This window comes from Antennarius striatus, chromosome 1, assembly GCF_040054535.1.
Source record: "Antennarius striatus isolate MH-2024 chromosome 1, ASM4005453v1, whole genome shotgun sequence".
In the NCBI taxonomy this organism is placed as follows: domain Eukaryota; kingdom Metazoa; phylum Chordata; class Actinopteri; order Lophiiformes; family Antennariidae; genus Antennarius; species Antennarius striatus.
In genome coordinates, this window is record NC_090776.1 from 13,569,375 (window position 1) to 13,591,813 (window position 22,439).

At 41.6% G+C, this 22,439-nt stretch overlaps 6 protein-coding genes and 1 long non-coding RNA gene across 15 annotated transcripts; 3 read left to right on the forward strand and 4 right to left on the reverse strand.

The window, feature by feature from the left end:
- Positions 1-858: 858 nt before the first annotated feature.
- On the reverse strand, positions 859-3,459 carry mrpl16 (mitochondrial ribosomal protein L16). Its single transcript, XM_068307793.1, has 5 exons — positions 3,263-3,459; positions 2,527-2,598; positions 2,214-2,362; positions 1,420-1,713; positions 859-1,233 (listed from the first exon to the last, which is right to left on the reverse strand). The coding sequence occupies exons 1-5, from the start codon at positions 3,327-3,329 to the stop codon at positions 1,042-1,044; spliced, it is 774 nt and encodes a 257-aa protein (XP_068163894.1). The 5' UTR covers positions 3,330-3,459; the 3' UTR covers positions 859-1,041.
- Positions 3,460-4,439: 980 nt separating this feature from the next.
- Positions 4,440-5,620, reverse strand: txnl4b (thioredoxin-like 4B). Its single transcript, XM_068308030.1, has 3 exons — positions 5,461-5,620; positions 5,219-5,370; positions 4,440-4,933 (listed from the first exon to the last, which is right to left on the reverse strand). Exons 1-3 carry the CDS (start codon positions 5,590-5,592, stop codon positions 4,768-4,770), a joined length of 450 nt encoding a protein of 149 aa, XP_068164131.1. The 5' UTR covers positions 5,593-5,620; the 3' UTR covers positions 4,440-4,767.
- A 281-nt stretch (positions 5,621-5,901) lies between these two features.
- On the forward strand, positions 5,902-7,722 carry trmt10c (tRNA methyltransferase 10C, mitochondrial RNase P subunit). The gene is made up of 2 exons (XM_068307345.1): positions 5,902-5,963; positions 6,062-7,722. The coding sequence occupies exon 2, from the start codon at positions 6,141-6,143 to the stop codon at positions 7,545-7,547; it is 1,407 nt and encodes a 468-aa protein (XP_068163446.1). The 5' UTR covers positions 5,902-5,963; positions 6,062-6,140; the 3' UTR covers positions 7,548-7,722.
- Positions 7,723-7,752: 30 nt separating this feature from the next.
- On the reverse strand, positions 7,753-12,754 carry blzf1 (basic leucine zipper nuclear factor 1). 8 transcript variants are annotated; one of them, XM_068307580.1, is made up of 7 exons: positions 12,431-12,754; positions 11,081-11,163; positions 10,317-10,777; positions 9,847-10,046; positions 9,545-9,673; positions 9,230-9,449; positions 7,753-9,134 (listed from the first exon to the last, which is right to left on the reverse strand). In XM_068307580.1, the coding sequence occupies exons 2-7, from the start codon at positions 11,097-11,099 to the stop codon at positions 8,949-8,951; spliced, it is 1,215 nt and encodes a 404-aa protein (XP_068163681.1). In that variant the 5' UTR covers positions 11,100-11,163; positions 12,431-12,754; the 3' UTR covers positions 7,753-8,948. The 8 variants fall into 8 exon arrangements, with proteins under 8 accessions (XP_068163681.1, XP_068163682.1, XP_068163680.1 ...); XM_068307581.1 differs by having other exon boundaries at positions 12,351-12,754; XM_068307579.1 differs by having other exon boundaries at positions 11,081-11,166; positions 12,351-12,754.
- Positions 11,962-18,544, forward strand: ercc5 (excision repair cross-complementation group 5). Of its 2 annotated transcripts, none has more exons than XM_068307019.1 (15): positions 11,962-12,236; positions 12,357-12,532; positions 12,660-12,787; positions 12,876-12,977; positions 13,286-13,349; positions 13,499-13,642; positions 13,729-13,939; positions 14,197-15,096; positions 15,181-15,473; positions 15,733-15,852; positions 16,132-16,345; positions 16,505-16,649; positions 16,979-17,179; positions 17,431-17,515; positions 17,817-18,544. In XM_068307019.1, exons 1-15 carry the CDS (start codon positions 12,149-12,151, stop codon positions 18,336-18,338), a joined length of 3,393 nt encoding a protein of 1,130 aa, XP_068163120.1. In that variant the 5' UTR covers positions 11,962-12,148; the 3' UTR covers positions 18,339-18,544. The 2 variants fall into 2 exon arrangements, with proteins under 2 accessions (XP_068163120.1, XP_068163206.1); XM_068307105.1 differs by having other exon boundaries at positions 11,965-12,236; positions 12,660-12,775; positions 17,817-18,543.
- On the reverse strand, positions 15,702-21,470 carry LOC137590530 (uncharacterized). The gene is made up of 5 exons (XR_011034425.1): positions 20,426-21,470; positions 18,089-18,271; positions 17,803-17,899; positions 16,056-16,254; positions 15,702-15,840 (listed from the first exon to the last, which is right to left on the reverse strand). It is a non-coding gene; the product is annotated as an uncharacterized lncRNA (long non-coding RNA).
- Positions 18,761-22,422, forward strand: mettl21e (methyltransferase like 21e). Its single transcript, XM_068307912.1, has 5 exons — positions 18,761-19,010; positions 21,430-21,587; positions 21,662-21,779; positions 21,891-21,988; positions 22,089-22,422. Exons 1-5 carry the CDS (start codon positions 18,986-18,988, stop codon positions 22,413-22,415), a joined length of 726 nt encoding a protein of 241 aa, XP_068164013.1. The 5' UTR covers positions 18,761-18,985; the 3' UTR covers positions 22,416-22,422.
- The last annotated feature ends 17 nt before the right edge of the window (positions 22,423-22,439 follow it).

A 22,439-nucleotide genomic window follows, 5' to 3' on the forward strand; every position in this document is an offset into this window, starting at 1 on the left:
AGTACTTTGAAGAGTTGATGAACGTGGAAAATGAGAGAGAACAAAGACTAGAGGAGGTGACTGTTGTGGACCAGGATGTAGCAAAGATTAGTCAGGATGAAGTGAGGAGGGCACTGAAGAGGATGAAGAGTGGAAAGGCAGTTGGTCCTGATTGTATACCTGTAGAGGTTTGGAAGTGTCTAGGAGAGGTGGCAGTAGAGTTTCTGACTGGGTTGTTCAACAGGATCTTATATAGTGAGAAGATGCCTGAGGAATGGAGAAGTGTGCTGGTGCCCATTTTTAAGAACGAGGGAGATGTGCAGAGTTGTGGCAACTACAGAGGAATAAAGCTGATGAGCCATAAAATGAAGTTATGGGAAAGAGTAGTGGAAGCTAGACTAAGGGCAGAAGTGAACATTTGTGAGCAGCAGTATGGTTTCATGCCAAAAAAAAAGAGTACTACAGATGCAGTATTTGCTTTGGGGACATTGATAGAGAAGTACAGAGAAGGCCAAACGGAGCTGCATTGTGTTTTTGTAGATCTGGAGAAAGCTTATGACAGGGTGCCCAGAGAGGAACTGTGGTATTGTATGAGAAAGTCTGGAGTGGCAGAGAAGTATGTTAGAGCGGTGCAGGACATGTATGAGGACTGTAAGACAGTGGTGAGGTGTGCTGTAGGTGTGACAGAGGAGTTCAAGATGGAGGTGGGACTGCATCAGGGATCAGCTCTGAGCCCCTTCTTGTTCGCTATGGTGATGGACAGGCTGACAGACGAGGTTAGACAGGAATCTCCATGGACTATGATGTTTGCAGAAGTCCAGACTCCAAATGTTTGAATGGGTGGGTTCAATGAGATGAGTAATGAAGATCAAGTAGCAATAGACATGTTTTAATATTATTCTGAAACTGAAATGCACCAACAAAATATGGCATTCAAAACAAAACAACAGAAAAATATTACCAGCTATGATCACAACTTAGAGTCATTCAGACTGTACGTTGGGTCTTGAATAGTCTGTTTTGTTTCAGCATATGACACCGCATTTGTGTCATTCAGAGCTTTTACACTCTCTCTGGGAAGTAAAATTTGCCTGTGTACCGTCCATGGTTGTGGAAGTCTAAAGGACTGAGCACCCTCCTGACACCCAGCATGTTACCCTGCACTATCTTCTTAAATGTCCATGGATTCTCGTTGTTCTTGATCCTGTCAGTGTGCTCCTTCTGCATCGCTTCAAAGCTCTCTCTACTCACTGCCTGAAAAAAGAAGTAGTAAATATGTCAGACAAAACTTATTAACTGATTTTAAGGGATTGTGGCTGAGACAGTGACAGTTATTTATCCAAAGTACCATTGTGTAGTGATTATTTTTTGACAACAATATTCCAATTTAATGAACAAAAAACGCAACTGACAAAGAATATCGACCACATTTTTTCTCACCTTTGCAGGGAAAGGAAGTTTCCTTGCGACTTGAGTCATGACACGTTCAACCTCCTCAAAATCCACCTTTCCTCCCACCTCCAAGACGAAATTGCCACAGCGTATAGGCGTCACATAATGGTCCACGGCCCCCTTGCCACCACCCATTCGATGACCCAGACTTTTACGTGTGATGGGCTTATATGGGCTATTGATGCGCCAGAAGGCAAATGTTTTCTGGTAGTCCAATCTGCGACCCATCACAGCACGAATCATTTCGAAGTGTGCCCAACGTAGGTAGCCCCCACCCATGGCCTGAGCATCAGAGAGACAGAAATAAGAAAGCCACTTTGTAAAGAAGTTTTTGACCATTTTTTCTGTTTCACCTGGAATAAGTTCAAATCTAACGTGAGTGAGGGAGATAGTTAAATGAAATAATGTTGACATAAGTTATTGCTGAGATATTGAAACAATGTTATACAGATTGGTTTGTCGCTTATGTTGTATAAATTTAAAACTTGTATAAAAATCTGGAGTGTAAGTTTGTAAACAGTTGCCTCAGACCATTATTTGCATTATAGACGTCTGCTCTTAATTTTCAGAGCTCATCTTTAATTCTACAAGATTAATTTAAAAAGTTGTGGAAAAAAAAGTCTCCATTCCATACAGCCAAACGTGAAATGTTCCTATCCTGTGAGGACTGAATTATCTTGGATTTATGAGTCGGATAATACTTTCAATAGTTTCAAAAGGTTAAATATTCCAGACAAGTCATGCAATACTACAGGACATTTAATGTACAAACATGCACTCACCACAATAGCATACTGTCCTGTGGTGAAGGTATTATCTGTCTTTGCAGGACCCTGAATATCCCGCAGCTTCTTCATCTGTCTCCGGACCTTTGGTACGTTAGGCGCCTTCTCCATGAATTTTAGTTTGGGTCTCTCTGGCATCACCACATCTTCACAGGTAAAAATTATATTAAAGAACCATGAATAACTCAGGCAAGGTCACCTCATCTTTCTCTTTACTGTATATGGTTGTTAAAACTACAACAATCATATGTGCTATGTGTTTAAATAGCAGAAGAAATGATGGACAAGAAAATGAAATTGTAATTATTACCACTGTAGTCTGGAGGAATGTCAAATGTCTTCATCCCAGCAGCTAGGACTTTCAAGTGGCCGTGCAAAATACCTGTGAAATAACCACATGCAAAGAGGTTAGCATCATTCTTGGCAAAATTCAGTCTGACAAAGAACATATGTTATTGCTATTATCACTCAATTTGACATACTGTACATGAATTTGAACAAACCACTCATCAAACCAAATAGACAGTGTAATAATAGTAATACACAACTTCCAAACCTTACCTTCAACATTTAACTTTAACACACGCTTTATCAAAAGTGACAGCGAAATTATTTCAACTTTGTTCAGAACGAAAAAAACAACAGTACCTTACCTGTGCTCCACACATGTTTTGGTCTTTTTCCATACTTGTCTTTATCTATCATGTTTGGACTCATCTTGTTTAAATTGTTTAAGAAAATTACTAATTATTATTAAATAATTAACGTATATTAATTTCCAGTGTTAGCAGGAGCAAGAGTATTTTGTAGTGTAGTATTAAAATGCAGTCAATAACATTTTATACACGAGGCAGCAAATCAGGACAGAAAACGTGATTTGCTTAAAGCAGCCTTTGTCCCATAACACCTTTGTAGCTAGCTAGCCAGCTAACGTCATAACAGATCATATAGTAAACATCATCTGGTCAAACGCCAGCAGTTTCTCTCAGTGATTACTTTGGGGTGACGTAAATGTCTTTATAGCGTGCTGTTAGCTAACTTGTTACCTTGATGACGGACGGCGCTGCAGACGGCGGTCAGTCCTCCGACTGCAGCCTTGGTGAGAGAAATCATGACGTTAACCCGGAGGCGATCACTATAAACATTTACTCAAATATCGTTTCGTGTGACTTATCGTCTTAAACTACAGTATTTGAGACTTGGTGAAATACTGCAAAAGGACGCCGCTACAGCTCTCGGTCAGCGCCATGTGACAAATCAACTTCCGGCATGTGTATTTTCATAATAAAAGTATACTAATGATAACCTGTCAAACGTAAGATAATGAAAAATATCCAAGAATAAAATAACCTGAAGATAAGAGTAAGACTAGTTTTACAGTTGAACTCGGAACATGTGGGACACAAAGCTTTTTTCACATTTTCTTTTCTTGCAAAACACCAGGCAGTTTGGGGCAAACTCCAAATTCAGTAGGTGGCGCTTGTGCATATGAAACGCTGTTTGCCAACCGAGAAAAAAAACCAAACCAAGATAATGGAGGAAGCGGAAGGAGGAGGAGGAGGAGGGGGGGGGGGGGTGGTGGTGGAGGAGGAGGGGGAGGAAGAGGTGGAGGAGGAGGAGGAGGAGGAAATGTATTTCAACAAATTTTTCACATTTGCTTTAGAGCTTTTCATTGATCCTAATACTGTAATATAAGATGAAGTGTGATGTGTTTTTAAAAATGGGTGTATATAAGGATAAACTACAGTATTTGTGTGTTTGCATAATAATCCTCCTACTGCCCAAGCTGTTTGTTCACATCCATTTTTCTTTCTTTTTGCTATTTGGGCTTAGGGTTAAGAGTTAGGCTTGGGGTTAGGGGTTAAGGGTTAGTTAAGGACAAATTGCTTGAAAGTGAAGTTCCTAACCCTAAACATGTCCACGTATGTGGCCACTAAGCCTTAGGGGCTAATAGATAACTTTTTAATTGACTATTAGTGTAAACAGATGTGTAATTTGATTTTAAAAAATAAAGATCTCTATCATTGAAATGCACGACCAGCTTTACTGGGATGCACATGTGTTTAAGTGTCACAAGATAAAATGTAAAAGTGCCACATGTAAATTTTATTAACTGTATTTCTCTACTGATAACTTTTCTGAGGGAAAAAATAATTTGACAGCATATTCACAGGAAGGAAGTAAAATCAAACAGCTGCTGAGACTCACACTAACATAGTCATAGTCAACTTTATTGTCGAATACAATATATGCACGACATACAGCATAGATGAAATTACAGTCCTCTCAGACACACAGGCAGTAAAAAATACACGAAAGCGGGACAGAAGTTTGGCATAATAGGAACATCTACATGAAACACGATGTCCAGCACTGTTTGCAATTTGTCTGTCATCAGAAAACGTGCATGTTCAATGAAGTCTTTAGATCTGAGTCCATTTAGTTTTCAAGGAAAAAATCCAAACCTCTTTATGTTATCAACCAGTCCTTGTTGAATTCAACAAGCAAGAAATTATTGTAATAGTACATCCAAAGTATGGAGGCATTGATCCTAAATTCCGTGGTAGAGGAGATCATATTTGGGAATATTCTTAGGATCAATAGGACTCTGGACAATCATCTTCCCACGCATGGCTCCTCTGTATATAACTTCAATCAGATCCATGAAATCTTGCTTGATTTTGAAGCTGCCAACAAACTTGGTGTGATCTGGGGAGCTGAGACAGAAAAAAGAAAATCAAATATCAGACAAGTCCTTTCAATTTGTTAGTTACTTTGTGTATTTCAACGGTCGCCTCAAGCTGGTGAATGTAATCGTTCACATTCATTTGTATGTGCATTGCATTGCTAATTATAACAGCAAGCAATTAATGAACTTTTAATTACAATTTAAATAACTTAAAAATATTCTAATAATCAGTTCGTCTTTTGAATCACTGTGATGTAAACAATCATTCAGAGAAAGGATTTACCCCTCACTTGTTTCCGTTTCGTTCACTCACCCATAATCTACTTTCATGTGCTGTCCGTTGAAAAAGAACACGGTGGAGGGAATGTAACTGATGTCGAAGTATCTTGTGTAGATGGGAGCTCTATCCACATCAACGATATAGATGGACGCCATGTTACTCAGGTCGTGTGCAGTTTTTGAGAGCTAGAATGGACAGAAAGAACAGGTTACCAGGAGCTACAAGGTGGTGTCACCAATTTCTGGGTCTATCATTTCATTAAAAGTCCCGCTTACAATCTCATCCAACTGGAGACAAACGGAGTCTTCGTCCCTCCCAAACCTCAAAACTACGACTTTCTCTGCTACACCTTTGATAACATCATCAATGTCTTTTTTACAAGTTAATTTTGGCAAAAAGAAGCTCATTTTCACGATCAAAAACTAGCTTCCGTTATTTTGCTAGTAGGAGGAAGTTACGTCATAGGTTATGTACGACACTAAAAAAAATCCCTCCAGAAGCAATTTTTAAAAAATGTTTGCATTGAAATGATTCTTAAAGCAATAATAGTAAGATAATCCAAATCAACCCATTATATATAAAAATACAAATATTTATAATTTTTCTACAATTCTATGTGGTCAAATACAGACCACATAGCTTTTCTGATGGGCAGAAAAGCAAAATAAATACAATAGTGAAGTTTCAGTACGTTCTATTATCATGTGACACCGTTTATCAACGTGACCCCTGATACGTGTGAGATCCGCATGGCGACCACGATATGTGGAGAGACTAGGTAGGTAGTGCCTAGTGAAACTGTCAGGACCATTTAGATTTTTCCAATTTACTTTTTTTCCCTAACGTTTATTACACCTTTGGTTCCATGTCTTTTAGAAAAACATCGCTCCAGCTCAGCACCGACAACCTAATTTTTTTTATTTTAACGAATTCAGTTTAAGGTAAACCATTTACGATGTTACGGCTCCTTACGTTTGACGGTTTTCAGCGACTCTTACAATGCAGGCATTTCGTGCCATACTGCGTCTCCGAGGTGAAAGCCACAAGTTTCCTCCTCAACGGGATGGGTCATCACCGGCTTCAAATCCCGACTCGACCCTTCTACGCTGGGAGACCAATGTTGAATGATACTGATCAACCTAAAATAGATGAATGCGAGGAAAAACAGACAATCGATCTGGAAAATTGGAAATCTATTATGAAAGCTAACGTTGCAGAAGATAAACAAGCAGTTCTGGAAGAAAAGGAAGAAGAAGAAATGTCTTTGCTTGATGAAACTCGGAACACTGTTAAGATGATGTGGGAAGCTGGGAGCTTTGTACCTGAGGAGATTACTGATGAACAGTTGCAAGAGTTGTTACAGCTCACCACCAAAACCTCATGGAGGAAGTATCTGAAGTTCCTGGCTACAAAGGAGCGCTACAAAAAGGCCGAAATAATGAAGAGGGAGAGGAAGAGGGCAGAGAGGGTAGCCTTAGAGGAGCAGGAAACGGAAAAGAAAAATTATGACAATACATTCCTCTTGAATCCCGGGAGGTCAAAGTTGGAAAAAATGGAGCAGTGGAAAATTGTCCAAGCCATGATGTTTGGTCAGCCACTAGTGTTTGACATGAGCTATGAGAGCAAAATGTCCAGACGTGAGTTAGAGAACGCAGTATGCCAGATGTTGGAGGCAGAAGGGTGGAATCGGCATGCCAGTGATCCCTTTCACATTCACTATTGCTGCCTGCAGCCAAATGGGGCCTTCGAGAAGCAGTTTATACACCGATACAAGGAAGAGGCCTGGAATAACCGGTTTATTACTAAAACTGCTCTTGAACCTATTGATGTGTTCCCTGTTGAAGACCTTGTGTACCTCACTGCAGACTCACCTAATGTCCTCCATAAATTTGATCACTCCAAGGTCTACATTATCGGAGCTTTAGTAGATCGTAACATCCAGTCGGGCTTGTCGTTGAGCAAAGCCAAGCGTCTTAACATCGCCACAGCCCGTTTACCATTGCATAAGTATTTGACATGGAATTGTGGATCCAAAATCATGACTATAGACCAGATGATGCGCATCATGTCCACTATTAAGGAAAAAGGGAAATGGGAGGAGGCTTTCAAATTTGTTCCTTCAAGGAAGGTTGATAAAACCATTCAAAAGCCAGCAAATGTCCCAAAAAGAGGAAAAGGATTCATTGACCACAGCGCAAGAGATGACAGGTGGGGTGCTGACAACTCTGTCTATCCTTCTCATGAGCAGGATGACATCACTGGACAAAAGAAAAAACTTAATCCACTTGGTAACAAAGCATCCCTCCTCACTTTTTTGAAAAGCAAACGAGGAGTAAAACAAGTGTGGTGGGAGGATGAGTGAAATCAGCAAAAGTTGTAATTTTGGTTAATAAATCATGTTTCTGACAGTTGTCTGATGGAATATAACAAATGGATAAAATATTGTTCTGGATTAACATCCTAGCTTACTGTACATGTTATTCTTTTTTTCCTTTTGAGTTTCAAAGCAAAGCCAGACATTTTGATAATTTTGTTCTTTATTTTTGACATTAAACAAAATATGTACCTATATTAATATTGTAGTGTAATATACTGTCACCATTACTACATATATAATTTCTCATACAGATGAAATACAATATACAGCCTGGAAAGTGAAAATAAGACATTTGTCATATATTATTCATATAATAATGCAATATTTTCTGAGGCAAAAAGTTCCATATTTTTTAAATAATCGTACAAATTTCCAAAAAGACATAATACTCAAATGATGCCAACTAAATATTGTTTTCTCTACAAAGATCAAACCTTTTTTTGCAAGTAACTAGATGTGACTGTGGGCACATCTTTTAATGACCAATACTGATGGGTCGAGTGCAGAACTGTTAAATCTTGACCAAATAATTGAATGTATTTGCAGTAGGCCTTGTGCAAAGGGTACAACTTTTTTCAGAAAATAGCACCATCATACAGGGAAATTGAGAAGAACCATTTAGTATAAGACACCTTCTTGCCTTTTGGCTTACAAATCCACAGTTCATATGACATTTGCTGTTTTTGCCATGACTGCACATTTTTAAAGCAACTTTTTACAGAATAATGACATCAGTCTTGTTTAAATTCCCTATGGATGTATTTTGCAATTTGAAACTGGTCAGTAAATATTGTGGGAGTGATGATCGGTGTTACAGACAGGCAGACAGACCGGCACCACTACTACCTGTTTAAATGTTTTCATCATGAACCGAATGACTTCACAGATTTGTACTTTTGACCTGTGATGTTTACTGGTAGTGCTTCAGCTGAGTAAAACAAAAAGCATCCCTTATTTCAGTCACACTATCCTGCTTTTCATATTTCAATAAGTCGACACCCATTTTGTCTGATCATGTGACACCAACACAACTTGAACTCACATCATGGCAATAAACAGCACTTTTCTTTGTTAAAACTAGGACCGGGAAAAACACTTATCTGAAAATTGCTTTTTTTAATCAAAATTAAAAAACAAAATGCGGTAATTTAATAAATAATATCAAGTTTCCAATATCCAAAAACCATTATCTGAAATTATGGACAGCAAACAATCAGGTACATTAAAATAATAACAAAGGAAAACATCCACAGCCAAGTTGCAGTGTAAACATGGGAAGACACTGAAGAGAGCAGCTCTTGTCCAGACTACACTTTGACCGCCATCATCTGAAAGCTCTGACGCTTCATCACCTTCAGATGGGACAGTTCTGTGGCCCATTGGCCTCTACAGCACCAGAATGTCTCCGGTGCAGCGCTCGCAGCAGTTAAACGTAATGTTTTCATAGCGAGTGTATGGATGAAACCTGCCAATACTCTTTTTATTACTAAGAAAGTTTGAGGGACTGGAGTCATTCAGTGGAGAATCTGTCTTGCTTTCTGAACAGGAAATTGGATCCAAAATCTTCAGCACCTAAGATAGAAATCAGATGTCACATTTGTGAACCCTGGATATCATAACACATATCAGATGATGGACAGATATTTAAGAGGATATAGAAGTTGTACCTTTTCCGCCATCTTCTCGGCTGGTGTGCTGCAGAGCTGCTCAGCACTACTGTTCTTTACCACACTGGTAGTGGTGGTGTTTCCCATTAGGTGGGAATTGATGGCATCTGCAAGCTTGTGATTGGCTTCTGCAAGCTCTCCAGTGCTCAAGGCCTGTGCACTTGGGTAGTAAGTTTGCTGTCTACCCCACTGCAGAGATACCAGAAGCTGCTCCAAAGACCTGACAAAAGAAAAGCCAGCAATGTTAAATTTTATACCATTTAGCTGTCAAATCAAAATTTTACGATCCATTTCTTAAAATTCAATTTGTGTTACCTGTGAGTGAGCAACATGTCCCTGGAGTACTCCTCTCTCTCCAACAGCAGGTCCTGAATGGCTCCTTGCGCCTCCCTGGTCTGCCTCTGAAGAGCTGCTCTGGCATTCGTCAGCTCCTCTGCCATCACTCTGAAAAGACAATAATTTTGCAAATGCTTAACTGCCATATTAATACATCATCTCTTGCACGCTGAAATGTTGACAGACGTTTATCAACTTGAAGCACCTTTTTAAAAAATAAGGATGAGAGTATGACAGCGATTGGGGCCATGAAACGAAATGTATATCTTGACTTTTCATACCTGCTGGCCAAGAATTTACTCCTCCAAACATCACACTGGATACTCATTCGCTCCAGCTGCTCTGCTGTGTGAGCCAAACTCCGGCCAAGAGCCTCATTCTCCAGAATTAGCTGGTTTTTCTCCCTAGACAAACGTTCAAAGTGGTACTGAAGGTCATCACCCACAGATGCCACCAGCAGTTTCTTCAGCTCACGATTCACCTGGTGAACAAAATGAATGCAAGTTAACCAAATCCTTTTAGAGTTAATGGCCTGAAGAAAAAAAAAACACCAAAACAGCAGTTTTCTTTCCACATGTTTCAAAGTGCCAGAGCAAAATCATGCAGGGTCTAACTGCTAAGGCCAAAAAGTGAGATAATAAAGAACACAATAAAACAGCCTCTGCTATGTGGATTCTGGAAGAAGAACATGGAAATTGAAAGAAACGCCAAATATAAAACCAACATAAAATATCTCTTACAGCAGCCTCACCTCTGTCTGTACACGGAGCTGATTACAAAGACCCTCCTTGTCCTGCAGCAGCCTGCGTTCAGAATTCTGCAGCTTCTCCAGCTGTCCTCTCCAGTCCTCTGCCACAGGCAGTGGGGGAGAATCCTGCTCCCAAACCTGTTGCCCCACCTCCGCTTTCCCCTCAACAAGGCCCGCACGTCTGGTCCGGCTAATCGAGGCACGTGGGACCAGAATCCTCACAGCTTCCACCTCAGCGCAGGCCTCACGATTCACTTTGCCAAGGTGGAGCACTCCGAGAGATTGAGGGGCAGCCGGGGGAACAGGATGGCTATCTTTGGAGCTGTGTTTTGGACTAGCCAACTTCAGGAGGGGAAGTGGAGGTGGATCTGGTGATGGTTTATCTGTGCTAATTTCTGACACAGATGGTGGTTTTTTTGTTTCCATGCCATCACCAGCACCTCGGACAGGCACTTTGGCAGAACCTGTCCAAAACAAGATAAACCAAGTTTACATTTTGTACTGAAATGTGTCTTTATTAACACCCCTTTAACTCACAGTGGCCAAGGTAGTGCTATCTTTTTACCCTATTTAACCGGTTAATCCAAGTACTTCAAAGCCACAACTAAAAAAAATTTAAAACAAAAGTCTAATAATAAATGTGATAATACAGTTTTAACGTGGATAACCCAGAATCTGTCTCGGTAAACGAACAGTGCTGTACTGCAAGTATAAACTGGGAAATCAAGATGTTCATCAAGCAACCGAATGAATAGAACAATGCATACCTCTCACAGCGGCAGTCATGGTGGTGGTCGTCGTAGAGCAGAGGATTCAGAATCAGAAGTTGTTGGGGAGGGAGGGGGTGGTTCTTCTGGAACAAAATATTATATTATGATGTTTGTATTTGTAGTTTTCAACAAATAAGGTTTTACAGCGTTATTGGTAAAGAGGCTAGCTAACAAACTAAATTGCTAACGTTCGCTAATTGTTAGGTAGCGATGACGAAAACGAGCAGGAACAAGAAACTTAATGACCCGCTTTTGCATTAAAATTAACGCGAGTGTGATGGCTTTTAGCTATACACGACGACGATCCTTACATAGTTCACAATTTTTCAAATCATTTCAGGATTCAGACAAAGTAGTACAGGACATACCAGCTACAGCTTCCCCTAAAAATCATCGGCATTCGGCAAGCGGTGTATCACCGGACACAGTTGGATCGGATAGGCGAGAGTTTGTTTTTTTTGCCCCGAGTTTGCCTACCAGGCAAAGCATCGTGTCTACAAACCCACATTGTTTTGCTGTGCCTTAAGAATTCCCTTCCTAGTTCGTTATATAATGTAAAATAAGACATACTAATTTTTCTATTTCACTGAAAATTCTTGGTCTAAACCAAAATACATCATTTTTGTCGAAGTAGCGTTCTTCTGACTGCCTGGCAAGACTCGAACTGTAAATTTTTAACTCAATAAGTGTCTCTCCTATAGTTTCCCCACCTAACCGATCTGAAATCGGCTGCTTACTGATAATACATTAATTTTTATTTACCAGCTAAATTTGAAACCGATTTGAAATCAGAATTGTGAACAAACGTGGACAACGACGTGCCAAGTAAAACGCGTTCCTGTCGCTAATGACGCGGAACTGTTTATACTAGTCCATGTTTTCTCGCCGGACAAAATCAGTGTTACTACAAAAGTAGTAGATACTGTGGTTTCCGTGTTTTGTTCTTCCATTGATATTTCGTGAGTTGATACGACGAAGTGTACGTATTGATCACGCGCAATAAACCTGTTATCGCTTGTTTTTGATATTCGTATTACTTCGGGTGGGATTTGGATTATTGTTATTATGGGAGTTCATGGACTCTGGAGGCTGCTGGAAAGTACAGGGAAGCCCATCAACCCTGAGACTCTGGAGGGAAAGATCCTCGCTGTTGGTATCCTGATTTGATTTGTTGTCTATCATTGTATGAGTACAGATACACCGTCTTATATTTAAACTTCAACCGGCCATTTTCTTTCAAGCCATTGCATTAACCTTGACTACACACCACCAGACATCAGCATTTGGCTGAACCAGGCATTGAAGGGGGTGAGGGACCGAGAAGGCATCAGCATCCAGAACGCCCACCTCCTCACTCTCTTCAACCGCATCTGTAAGCTTCTGTTCTTCCGCATCAGGCCAGTCTTTGTGTTTGATGGAGAAGCTCCACTGCTGAAGAAACAAACTCTGGTATGTCCTGTATGATTTGCAGAACCAGTCCGTCTAAGCTCATGACTGATTGTGAATGTGTTTTACAAATGGAAGTGATCGCCAATCATTCTCTTTTAACACGGCTTTGGTTATGACTCCCCTGCAGGCTCTGAGGAGGAAGAGGAAAGAGGAGATGAACTTGGAGTCCAAGCAAACCAACGAAAAACTCCTCAAGACATTCCTGAAGAGACAAGCTATCAAAGCTGCACTTGGAAACGACAGGCAAGGGCTGAGGTGGTGCACAGGTGGAGGGATGTTTGTGTCATCAGAGAGTAGCTGCAGTGCCAGTGGTTTTAAATAAATCAGGTTTGTCCCGCCACAGTAAAGATCCTCTACCCAGCCTGTCCAGTGTGAGGAGAGATGAGGTGGATGACATGTATGTTCTACCAGCTCTACCAGCTGCAGAGGAGAGGGACAAAAGCAGGTAAGGAACATTTTAAAAGATAGGATTCACAAATAATAAACAAATAATTCATTTAGGTTACCAATGTGATGTCATAGGAATTTTATTAGAGAAGACTGAATAGCTTCTGTTACATAGAGCCATACGGTAGTTTTGTGAAGACTCACCCTGACAAGCCATTCTTTGTTTGTTTCAAAGGTGATAGTTGCATTACATCCCACAAATATAAGAAGCATAATTAATTTATTCAAAGAAAAGATAACATAAAGTATTCATTGGTTTATATAATATTACCGGTGCTGTAATCATGTCAATCTGTTTCTGTGTAGCAGTTCAGAGGAAGATGAAGGCAGGCAGTGGGAGGAGACGGCTGACAGTCATCAGATGATTCAGGTAAAATGATCAAATGTACACAATCACCAAATGATAGACCATAACTTCAAATAGTTTGTTGGCGCCGGGTGATATATCAATGTGAAATTAATGGTACAACAATAGGACTTATTTGGTGTTTTGGATCATTAACTTAACATCAACTTAAGGGAGAATTATTTGAGGACCCCAACTCAGTGGACGTTAATTCAGAGGAGTTTGCGTGCCTGCCTGCTGAAATGAAACACGAGATGCTCAAAGACATGAAAGAGTTTTCCAAAAGACGTCGGACCATGTTCTACAAACCTCCAGAGGTACTCTTCGCTCGGATTCTCTGTCACACACATACAGACACTGACATTTTCTTCTTTAACACAGACCCTCCTTCATTCCCTCTCAGGATTCAGGAGAATTTTCCCAGTACCAGCTGGTCGGCCTGCTGCAGAGAAACAAACTGAACCAGCATCTGGAGGGAGTGGAGAAAGAGATGAGTGATCGGAGCGCCAGTGGAGCTCCACTGCTCTACGAACAGGACGGGGAGCAGAAGAGTCACAGCGTGGAGGCAAACCGACTGGTTTCAGAAGACCATTCCCACTATATCCTTATTAAAGGTAAGAGCTGCTATGGTGACTGTCCATACTCACAGTAGCTCACAGTTTTAATTGCGAAACAGTTTGTCACTTTTATGTTATTCTTTAGGTAAATTATATCTTAATTTGGTGACACTGAAGTCTTTACAATCCAGTGATTCCATAACATTTAGGTTTGAGTCAAAGTTGAAGTTATGTTTTTGGTTTATTTTTATTTATATAGTCAGTTTATTTTTTTCTTTCCAGTATAAAATACTGTTTCATTTATCCTTAAATAGGCTCCAAAAAGACTGAGATAGCTTCTGAGAGCCGACCTGCCGCTCTGCCCTGGTCTGGGAGCTTCTTGTCAGGTAGCAAAAGAAGGGCAGGCAGACCTGAGCCCCTATGGGGTCCTGTTCACGAGGATGAAGAGAAATCAAAGGGTTCCAACACAACTGCCTCAAAGTCGTTACAAGACGAAGCCTTGCCTCCCTCACCTCGTACCCTCAAGGCAATCCAGGCTGCAATGGACAATGGCTCAGATGAGGAGAAGACGGAGCAGGAGAGCAATGGCGGTGGGTTGTCCCCACGTACCCAGCTGGCAATCCAGCAAGCGCTTACTGAGGAGGAAGATGATGTTGCTGAGTACATGACTCCAATTGGCAGGTCGCACACAAACCTGCAGGAGAATGCTCAACATCCAGTGCCACAAGTGGTCATCAGCAGCTCAGAGGAAGAGCCAGACCCTGGCGAAGTGGTCCGTTTACCGAATGAAAAGTCTGATCTAAAAATGAACCACACGGACAGAAATTTATACGTAAAAGATAGTTTGTTAATTAGTAGTTCTGAAGATGACATAGAAGAAGTGATTAGGCCGAAAAATAAAGCCTTACCTTTTACGAGGCTGCACCCATTTCATGAGAATGAGGTAACGGAAACAAAAGAAGGACAGATAACCAAAGAGTTGGAGAAAAGAAGACCGGAGCAGGAATTGATCACAAAGAACAACCAGATTCCACCACTGGGTGCTGCTGCTGTGTCCAGTCAAAGCACATCCATCACTCTCTCTCCACGGATCAATGAAAAACCAGGGGCTGAAACACATCCTGTACTGCTGAAGCTTAGAAGTGATAAGTCTGCTGAAGCTCCAGAAGGGAGGAACGTGGATGACGTGAAGTCTGAGGGGAGTGAGTCAGAAGGTACCGTAGTAGTTTGTCTAAGATAAAATCAACTTATTCATAAGCCAGTAGCTGTTATCAATAGTGCTGTTTTGTGTTTCCCAGATAGTTTCATTGAGGTTTCAGAAGAAGAATTTGTAGAGGACAGTAAAGATGATTCGCTTCTACTAATTAGAGAGAAAGAATCTCAAGATCAGCTCCATGAACAGGAGCCCTTAAAAGAAGAAAAACAAGAGGAGCATTCAATCAAGTCTCCCAGTGGTCCGGCTGCGGCTTTGACACCAGAGGAAGACGAGGACAAGAAGGAGAAGACTGAAGAAGAAGAAGACCTGAAGGAAGGAACAGAGACAGAATCCAGCTCCACTCCAGCCGTACATGAATGGGAAAACTTTGACATGGTATGTGTTGTTTACACTCACAGGAATTTAGCTCAGCAAATTTATTTAGCCGGGGTGTATGCAGATACTAATGTCAGGAATTTGAACAAAAATGCATCATGTTGTTCTTTTTCCAGTCACATTCACTGCAGATTTACATGAGCCTGTAACAGGGTGAAGGGGAAAGTCCCGACGTTATTCAGCAGTCAGCATGTCGATCAGTTTCATATGTGTGCGTGCGTGTGTGTGTGTGTGTGTGGTTGTGCACATTGTGTTCCAGGATGAGCTCGAGGCTCTGGAGAGCTCTCTGCAGGTGGAGCAGAGCAGTCTGAGGGAGCTGAAACAGCAGCAGGAGAGGATGGCAAACTCCGTCACCGGACAGATGTACCTGGAGACCCAGGTGCAAAAAAAAAAAAATCACTTTGACTTGTATGAATGAATACACCCAAAGTCACTCCAGCATTCTATGCAAAAACACAATACTGTAATCTGAATTATCCTTAATCTTATTTAATGTAAAAGAAAGAATGAATTTTTAAGCAGACATGCAGCGATCCAGATTTATGATGATAAATATGGTTATTAATAAGTTCAAAAACTTGCTTAAAATGCTGCCAGATTCCAAAATGAAACCTCATGAGCCGATCACAGGACGATGACAAGAGCTGTTTGTTACCAGGAGCTGCTCCGGCTTTTTGGAATTCCGTTCCTGATTGCACCGATGGAAGCCGAGGCTCAGTGTGCGGCGCTGGATCACGGCGACCAAACACACGGGACCATCACGGACGACTCAGATGTGTGGCTGTTTGGAGGAAGACACGTCTATAAGAACTTCTTCAGCCAGAACAAATATGTAGAACACTACCAGTCCAGTGACCTGCAGAGTCAACTGGGTCCGTTCTTGTGTCTGAAAATACTAGATTCTTAAATGACTCCATGCTGTGTCATTCATTCACTCATTCATTCACTTATCTAAGACAGTGTGTTGGAATTTGTTGATTTGTCTGTTGGAATAAGTCCGCAGTGCTTCACTCTGTTTTCCTCTTTCTCAGGTCTTGACAGGACTAAACTGATAAACCTGGCTTACCTGCTGGGAAGTGATTACACAGAGGGCGTACCGGGGGTTGGGTTTGTGACTGGCATGGAGATACTGAATGAGTTTCCAGGGACAGGGTTGGAGCCACTGATAGCATTCAGGTGTACATCTTCCTTTAGTTTTTATCTTTCATTTTTGACTTTGTAGAACCTTTTCTTCATGAGAATGATGTGATGATATTTGATGGACACATTGTGTCCATCAATATCTTCATACTCTCAATGTCAAGTAAAGCGCAAACACGTACAATTCTGGTACAGCCTCTATTGTGTAACATTTGTTTCCAAAGTTCAAAATTATTTGAGGGTTTTTATCTACCCCCATTGTAATGAAATTACTTGTGTTTTGGATATGACATCTAATTTGATGGAGTCTGCTTCTAAAGGCTTATTAGTGTTTGTTTTTTGTTTTGTGTGTTTCTTTTTCGTAGTAAATGGTGGTCAGAGGCTCAGGAGAAGAAGCGTCTGGTGACCGATCCTCGGGACACAAAGGTCAAAAAGAAGCTGAGACACTTAAAACTGCATCCTGGTTTCCCCAACCCTGCAGTAGCTCAGGCTTACCTTCAGCCTGCGGTGGACCAGACCGACAGCTCCTTCAGCTGGGGACGGCCGCAGCTCGACATGATCAAAGAATATCCCTCCTATATGTGGTTTAGTGACAATGTGGGGACATGCGTCAGTGTTGGGACTTTCTTTTCTGTCGGGGACAGGACACCTACATTCAATTTTTAGGATTTAGGGCTTGGTTTGAGATTAAACTAATGGGTAATAGTGGTTATTCTGGTTGGTGCAAGTCAGGTGATAAAAAGGAGTCTGTGTAATAACTCAAAAGTGATGGAATATACTTTCATGAACTAAAATGTTTCCTGAACCAGTCTTGTACATTCTGTCTGAGCCGTTTTGGCTGGAGTAGTCGGAGGACAGAAGAGACTCTTCAGCCTGTGATCAAGCAGCTCAACAACCAGCAGGTGACAATTCATTTGTTCTGTTGAACCTTTACATTGAAAATGATCGATAAAATGCCTGTCAACACAGCACAGTGTGATCGGTGAGTACTGACTGGTACTCAACGCTTCAACTCAGGCTCCGAGGGAAAAAAAAGCTTTCAGATGTCAGGTGAAATTTTGGATACTGACAAGTTATTTACATAGCAGTTTTGAATTTCACCGGTTTGACTGGGTTCGTTTTCAAAAAGTCCGTCATCAGGCAAAGCTCCCATGTTGTAGCCTGATGTCATTCACACTTCTTCTCTCACCGTCTTTGGTTTAGACTCAACTGCGGATCGACTCATTCTTCCGCATGGAGCAACAGGAAAAGGCAATTCGTAGCCAGAGACTCCGCAGAGCAGTTACCTGCATGAAGAGAAAGGACAGAGAAGGAGGAGAGGAGGAAGACGACAGTGAGGAGGAAATTCCATCTCCATCCAAATCCATGAGAGGGAAGGAGGCACGAAAGAGAGCAGGAGGAGAGAGAGAAGAGGAAAGGGTTGCTTCAGGAGGAGGATTTCTGGGGTCAGAGGTAATTTTTGAACCTCGTCTTACATCTGTGAAGGATGTGAGCAGCACCAGCGGGGAAGCCCTCACGATAAAAGCCCCACAGTCTACCCAGACCCCGCCTCGAAGGGCCGGCAGGAGCAGCACCAGCAGCTCTGGAGAGGACAGTGATAATGGTGGTAAAGTTGCTATGGTTACGGCCCGATCTGTGTTCGATGGCGGTCTACGAGGCTGTGGAGCGAAAAGCACGAGAGGGAGAAGAAATTTGAGAGGAAAAGGACGGGGAAAGAGACTGTGATGAACCCCAAACATGAAATAAACACAAGGTTTCTAACAACTGTGGAATGAAGCACGAACGGCATCAGAAACTTCCTGAGTAACGTTTACATTTGATATTTGAACAGGAAATGTGTGAATGAATTATAAACTCATTGACAGTGACTGAGTTTAATGTGTTATAGAATATGGATCTCTCATTGATGTATCTGGAAATATTCCACTGGCATTAAAAACACTTCTTTCAATGTGAGTTATTTCTACAGAAATAAGTCCTGCTTGGATCTCATTGTTTCTTTGCGCGGACATGCGCAACGGTGAGACCAGTGGAACCACATGTCCCATGAATTTGCTTGTGGTTGTATTTCTGTCCACCTGTGTTGCTAACAAAAATTTGCAGCTGCTGCTGTCTGTCAGAGGAACTGAACCAGAGAGGGCTTCAAGCACGCCCAGACAGCAAGAAATGGAGAGCAACGCCAGGGTCCAGTGGTTTGAATGAGATGTTCCAAAGTGTTTGACTTAAAACGATTGACAGCCTGGATTGGGTCCGGATTCAAATAGACCCAAATCATCTTCATCTGGGGTCACAAATCAGGACCACATTTGGCCTCAATAGTTTCTGCTGGTCGTTAGTTAACTTTGGATGTGGAAAATAAACGATCCAAGACCATGGAAAACTCCAACATTGAAGAAGGTGAGTGGAAAAATTGATAACTTCGTGTGGGATGATTTTCATGCATTGATTTATTGCTTTTAAGCAATCAAAAAGTTACGCCTTTCAGAGAAAACGCACACTTGGTTATATTTAAACCCATAATATCCAACCCTTATATGCAACAAACATGAGCTTTCAAGACATGACTGCATTGAAATATTTCTCTGCAAACTGCACCCCTTCTTGTTAATGACAAATAACATTTATAGAGACAAAAGCCACAGATCATACGCCTGAACAGTTCCTGACCCTGACCTTTGCCATTGTGCCTCTTAGGGCTTTCCTGACCTGTTTCTCCTAAACTGGTGTGACACAACTGAGGTGGTATGTCACAGCCGTTAGCGTTGACACATAGCTGGAGTCGACACATTGGCGTTACGCTATAAACAAATACAGATGGATTAGAGAAGAATTATTAGCATAAATCTGACGTATTAATAGATATACAAACATACCGACCCTCTAAACCAGGCTCAAAGGCTCATGTTGTTGTTGTTGTTGACGGCTACACCCGTCAGTGAGGTCATATTCCCAATAAATTCTGAGAGAAAATTTTGTCAACCGTCGAATACTGGTTGAAGGCTGGATTTGATTAATTCTAGATAGATTTTCATTAAAATATGCATAAGAGCCAAAGATGTAACTGGTGAATTTTAAGGTACATTGGACGGCTTGGTGTCTCCCTAGAATAGATCATGATTTGATTTAATTAAAGGGGACAGCTGGGCTTTGATAGAGTCATTTTACTAATGTGCTTTCATACTGAATAATTTTAGCTCCTAATATCTTCTCAAATATCTGTGTCTTTTCCCACTTCTTAGAAATGTGTTTGATTTATTGTATTTTTGTCACGATACATCTGTATGGCTGCCTCAAAGTAATTTCACTCCACAGGATAAATAGAGGTCTCTTAATGTAATTCTAAATCTGATGGAAAAATTGCTATTTTGATCTACTTAGATAGATAGATAGATAGATAGATAGATAGATAGATAGATAGATAGATAGATAGATAGATAGATAGATAGATAGATAGATAGATAGATAGATAGATAGATAGATAGAATATATCCACTGCTCAGGCATTACATAACAAATAATACTGGATAAACACCAGGAGAAAAAGAAACACTGACATCACAGGACATACCACAAGACATACACTACACTAACAGACACATGCAGCACTAACAGGACTTATATACTAAACTAAAACTAAACTATAAACAGTATAAAATTAAAATATAAACAGTATAAAATAAAATATAAACAGTATAAAATTGAATTAAAATATAAAACAGTATAAAACAGTATTAAAAAATTAGATATATATATATATAAACAGTATAAAATTTAATTAAAATTAAATAAAATCCATTCAACCACCTGCTGACCTCGCCACCTCCCCCCCGCTCCTCCTGAGAGAGTCATTGTACCCCCTGATGGCACGGGGCACGAAGGAGGACCTCAGCCTCTCTGTGGAGGCGCTGTGTGACAGCAGTCTGCCGCTGAAGGTGCTTCTCTGCTGGGAGAAGGTGGTGTGTAGGGGGTGGCTGGTGCTGTTCATGATAGCCTTAACTTTAGACATGGTCCTGCTCTCCAGAAGCATATCCACAGAGTCCAGGCTCAGCCCGACCACTGAGCCCGCTCTGCGGATGAGTCTGTTCAGACGGTCCTTATCTCTTTTCCTGGCCCCCCCCACCCCAACACACAATGGCGTATGACAGCACACTGGAGACTACGGACTGGTAGAACATGAGAGGAGCTTAGGACAGATGTTGAAGGAGGCCAGCCTCCTCAGGAAGTACATCCTGCTCTGCCCCTTCTTGTACATACAGTTCGAGTTGAGTGACCAGTCCAGTCTGCTGTCTAGCTGCAGTCCCAGGTACTTATAGTTACCTACCACCTCCACCTCACTGCCTTTGATGATCACTGGCTGTGGAGAGGGAGGTGCCTGCCGGAAATCCAGAACCATCTCCTTTGTCTTGGAGACGTTGAGCTGGAGCTGGTTCTGTTGGCACCACTCCACGAAGTCAGCCACCAATGCCCTGTACCCCCCTCATCACCCTCCCGGATACATACTTGTCCTATGTCTGAATGTTTTTCATCTTTACCCTTTTCAGTAAATTAGCAATGTTTTGTCAACGAACACCTTTCAGATCAACACAATGTACTATATTATGTGATATATGATACCACCGAGGTAGACGACACAAAATTGGCCCTTACAGTCCATCATTCATAAAATCTAGGGTGCTGTGTTCACATGGGATTAAAAAAATCCATATCATCTCATCCTGTTGTGACGTCAAGATTATGTTTCATTTTCTTCATTCAATAGTGAGATTATATTTACATTTTTAAAAAAAACCTGTCTCTCCTGTGGATGCTAACACAGGTGCTGCTAAGGATGCCGAGTTAGCCGAAGCCATATTGGCCCGTCAGTTCCGCCCCTCTCTCATTGGTCCAGAGGCCTGGGAGGGATACATGTTTTCTGGTATGGAGATCCGTATCAAAGAGTCCACGGATCTCTACGGAGCTGTACTCTGGCCTTCGGTATGCAAGTAGCTGCTGATCATCTTCTCTATTTTAACTTTGCTGGTTAACTATTCACTTGTTTATCCACACAGGCGAGCGTGCTGTGTCATTTCTTAGAGACCAATCAGGACAAATACAACCTGAAAGACAAAAACGTGATCGAGCTGGGAGCTGGAACTGGACTTGTCACCATCGTGTCCAGTCTTTTAGGTACAAAAATAAAACCCAGAATTGACTGGCTTTGGTTGTGTGTCCTTCCCAATCTCTTTTTGCGTTTGTATCTCATTCCCTTTAATGGTTTGTGACATCTTGTCTCTTCAGGTGCTAAAGTAACCTCCACTGACCTACCAGACGTGTTGGGGAACCTCCAATATAATGTCATGCGCAACACCAGGGATCGATGCAAGTACGTCCCTCTGGTAGGTCAAGAAATGTGTTCAGATGAATTCAATTATCCTCCTGTTGATAAAGCAGCCTTCAGCCCAGCCTGAGGTTTATTTGGCTCATCCCTGTTGCTAGGTCACAGAGCTCATCTGGGGTCAAGAAGTGGAGCAGCGTTTCCCTCACGACACGCACTGTTTCGACTACATCCTGGCAGCCGATGTGGTGTACGCTCATCCTCACCTGGAGGAGTTGATGGACACCTTTGACTACCTGTGCCAAGAAAACACAAAGATCCTGTGGGCCATGCGCTTTCGTCTGGACCCGGAGAACAGCTTCGTGGACCGCTTTAGGCAGCGCTTTCATGTGGAGCAGCTGTACGATCTTCCCAGTCTGAGCATCAAACTGTTTCAAGCCTGGAGGAATGACAGCAGGACTAAAGATCGAAGAGAGGCTGCTGCCTGAACGGCGTCAAGTTTAACTATCCAA

Coding starts and splice junctions, on each gene's coding strand:
- blzf1 (XM_068307580.1), bottom strand. Junction 10,047..10,316: donor AGCTCCGTGTACAGACAGAG/GTGAGGCTGCTG, acceptor TTTGTTCACCAG/GTGAATCGTGAGCTGAAGAA. Junction 9,674..9,846: donor AGTAAATTCTTGGCCAGCAG/GTATGAAAAGTC, acceptor TTGTCTTTTCAG/AGTGATGGCAGAGGAGCTGA.
- mrpl16 (XM_068307793.1), bottom strand. CDS start 3,329: ATGATTTCTCTCACCAAGGCTGCAGTCGGAGGACTGACCGCCGTCTGC. Junction 2,599..3,262: donor CAGCGCCGTCCGTCATCAAG/GTAACAAGTTAG, acceptor GTTATTTCACAG/GTATTTTGCACGGCCACTTG. Junction 2,363..2,526: donor CATTCCTCCAGACTACAGTG/GTAATAATTACA, acceptor TTACCTGTGAAG/ATGTGGTGATGCCAGAGAGA.
- txnl4b (XM_068308030.1), bottom strand. CDS start 5,592: ATGAGCTTCTTTTTGCCAAAATTAACTTGTAAAAAAGACATTGATGAT. Junction 5,371..5,460: donor GTCTCCAGTTGGATGAGATT/GTAAGCGGGACT, acceptor TGTCCATTCTAG/CTCTCAAAAACTGCACACGA. Junction 4,934..5,218: donor CACATGAAAGTAGATTATGG/GTGAGTGAACGA, acceptor TTTCTGTCTCAG/CTCCCCAGATCACACCAAGT.
- trmt10c (XM_068307345.1), top strand. CDS start 6,141: ATGTTACGGCTCCTTACGTTTGACGGTTTTCAGCGACTCTTACAATGC.
- mettl21e (XM_068307912.1), top strand. CDS start 18,986: ATGGAAAACTCCAACATTGAAGAAG. Junction 19,011..21,429: donor AAACTCCAACATTGAAGAAG/GTGAGTGGAAAA, acceptor ATGCTAACACAG/GTGCTGCTAAGGATGCCGAG. Junction 21,588..21,661: donor GAGCTGTACTCTGGCCTTCG/GTATGCAAGTAG, acceptor TTATCCACACAG/GCGAGCGTGCTGTGTCATTT.
- ercc5 (XM_068307019.1), top strand. CDS start 12,149: ATGGGAGTTCATGGACTCTGGAGGCTGCTGGAAAGTACAGGGAAGCCC. Junction 13,940..14,196: donor CCACTATATCCTTATTAAAG/GTAAGAGCTGCT, acceptor ATCCTTAAATAG/GCTCCAAAAAGACTGAGATA. Junction 16,346..16,504: donor TGACCTGCAGAGTCAACTGG/GTCCGTTCTTGT, acceptor CCTCTTTCTCAG/GTCTTGACAGGACTAAACTG.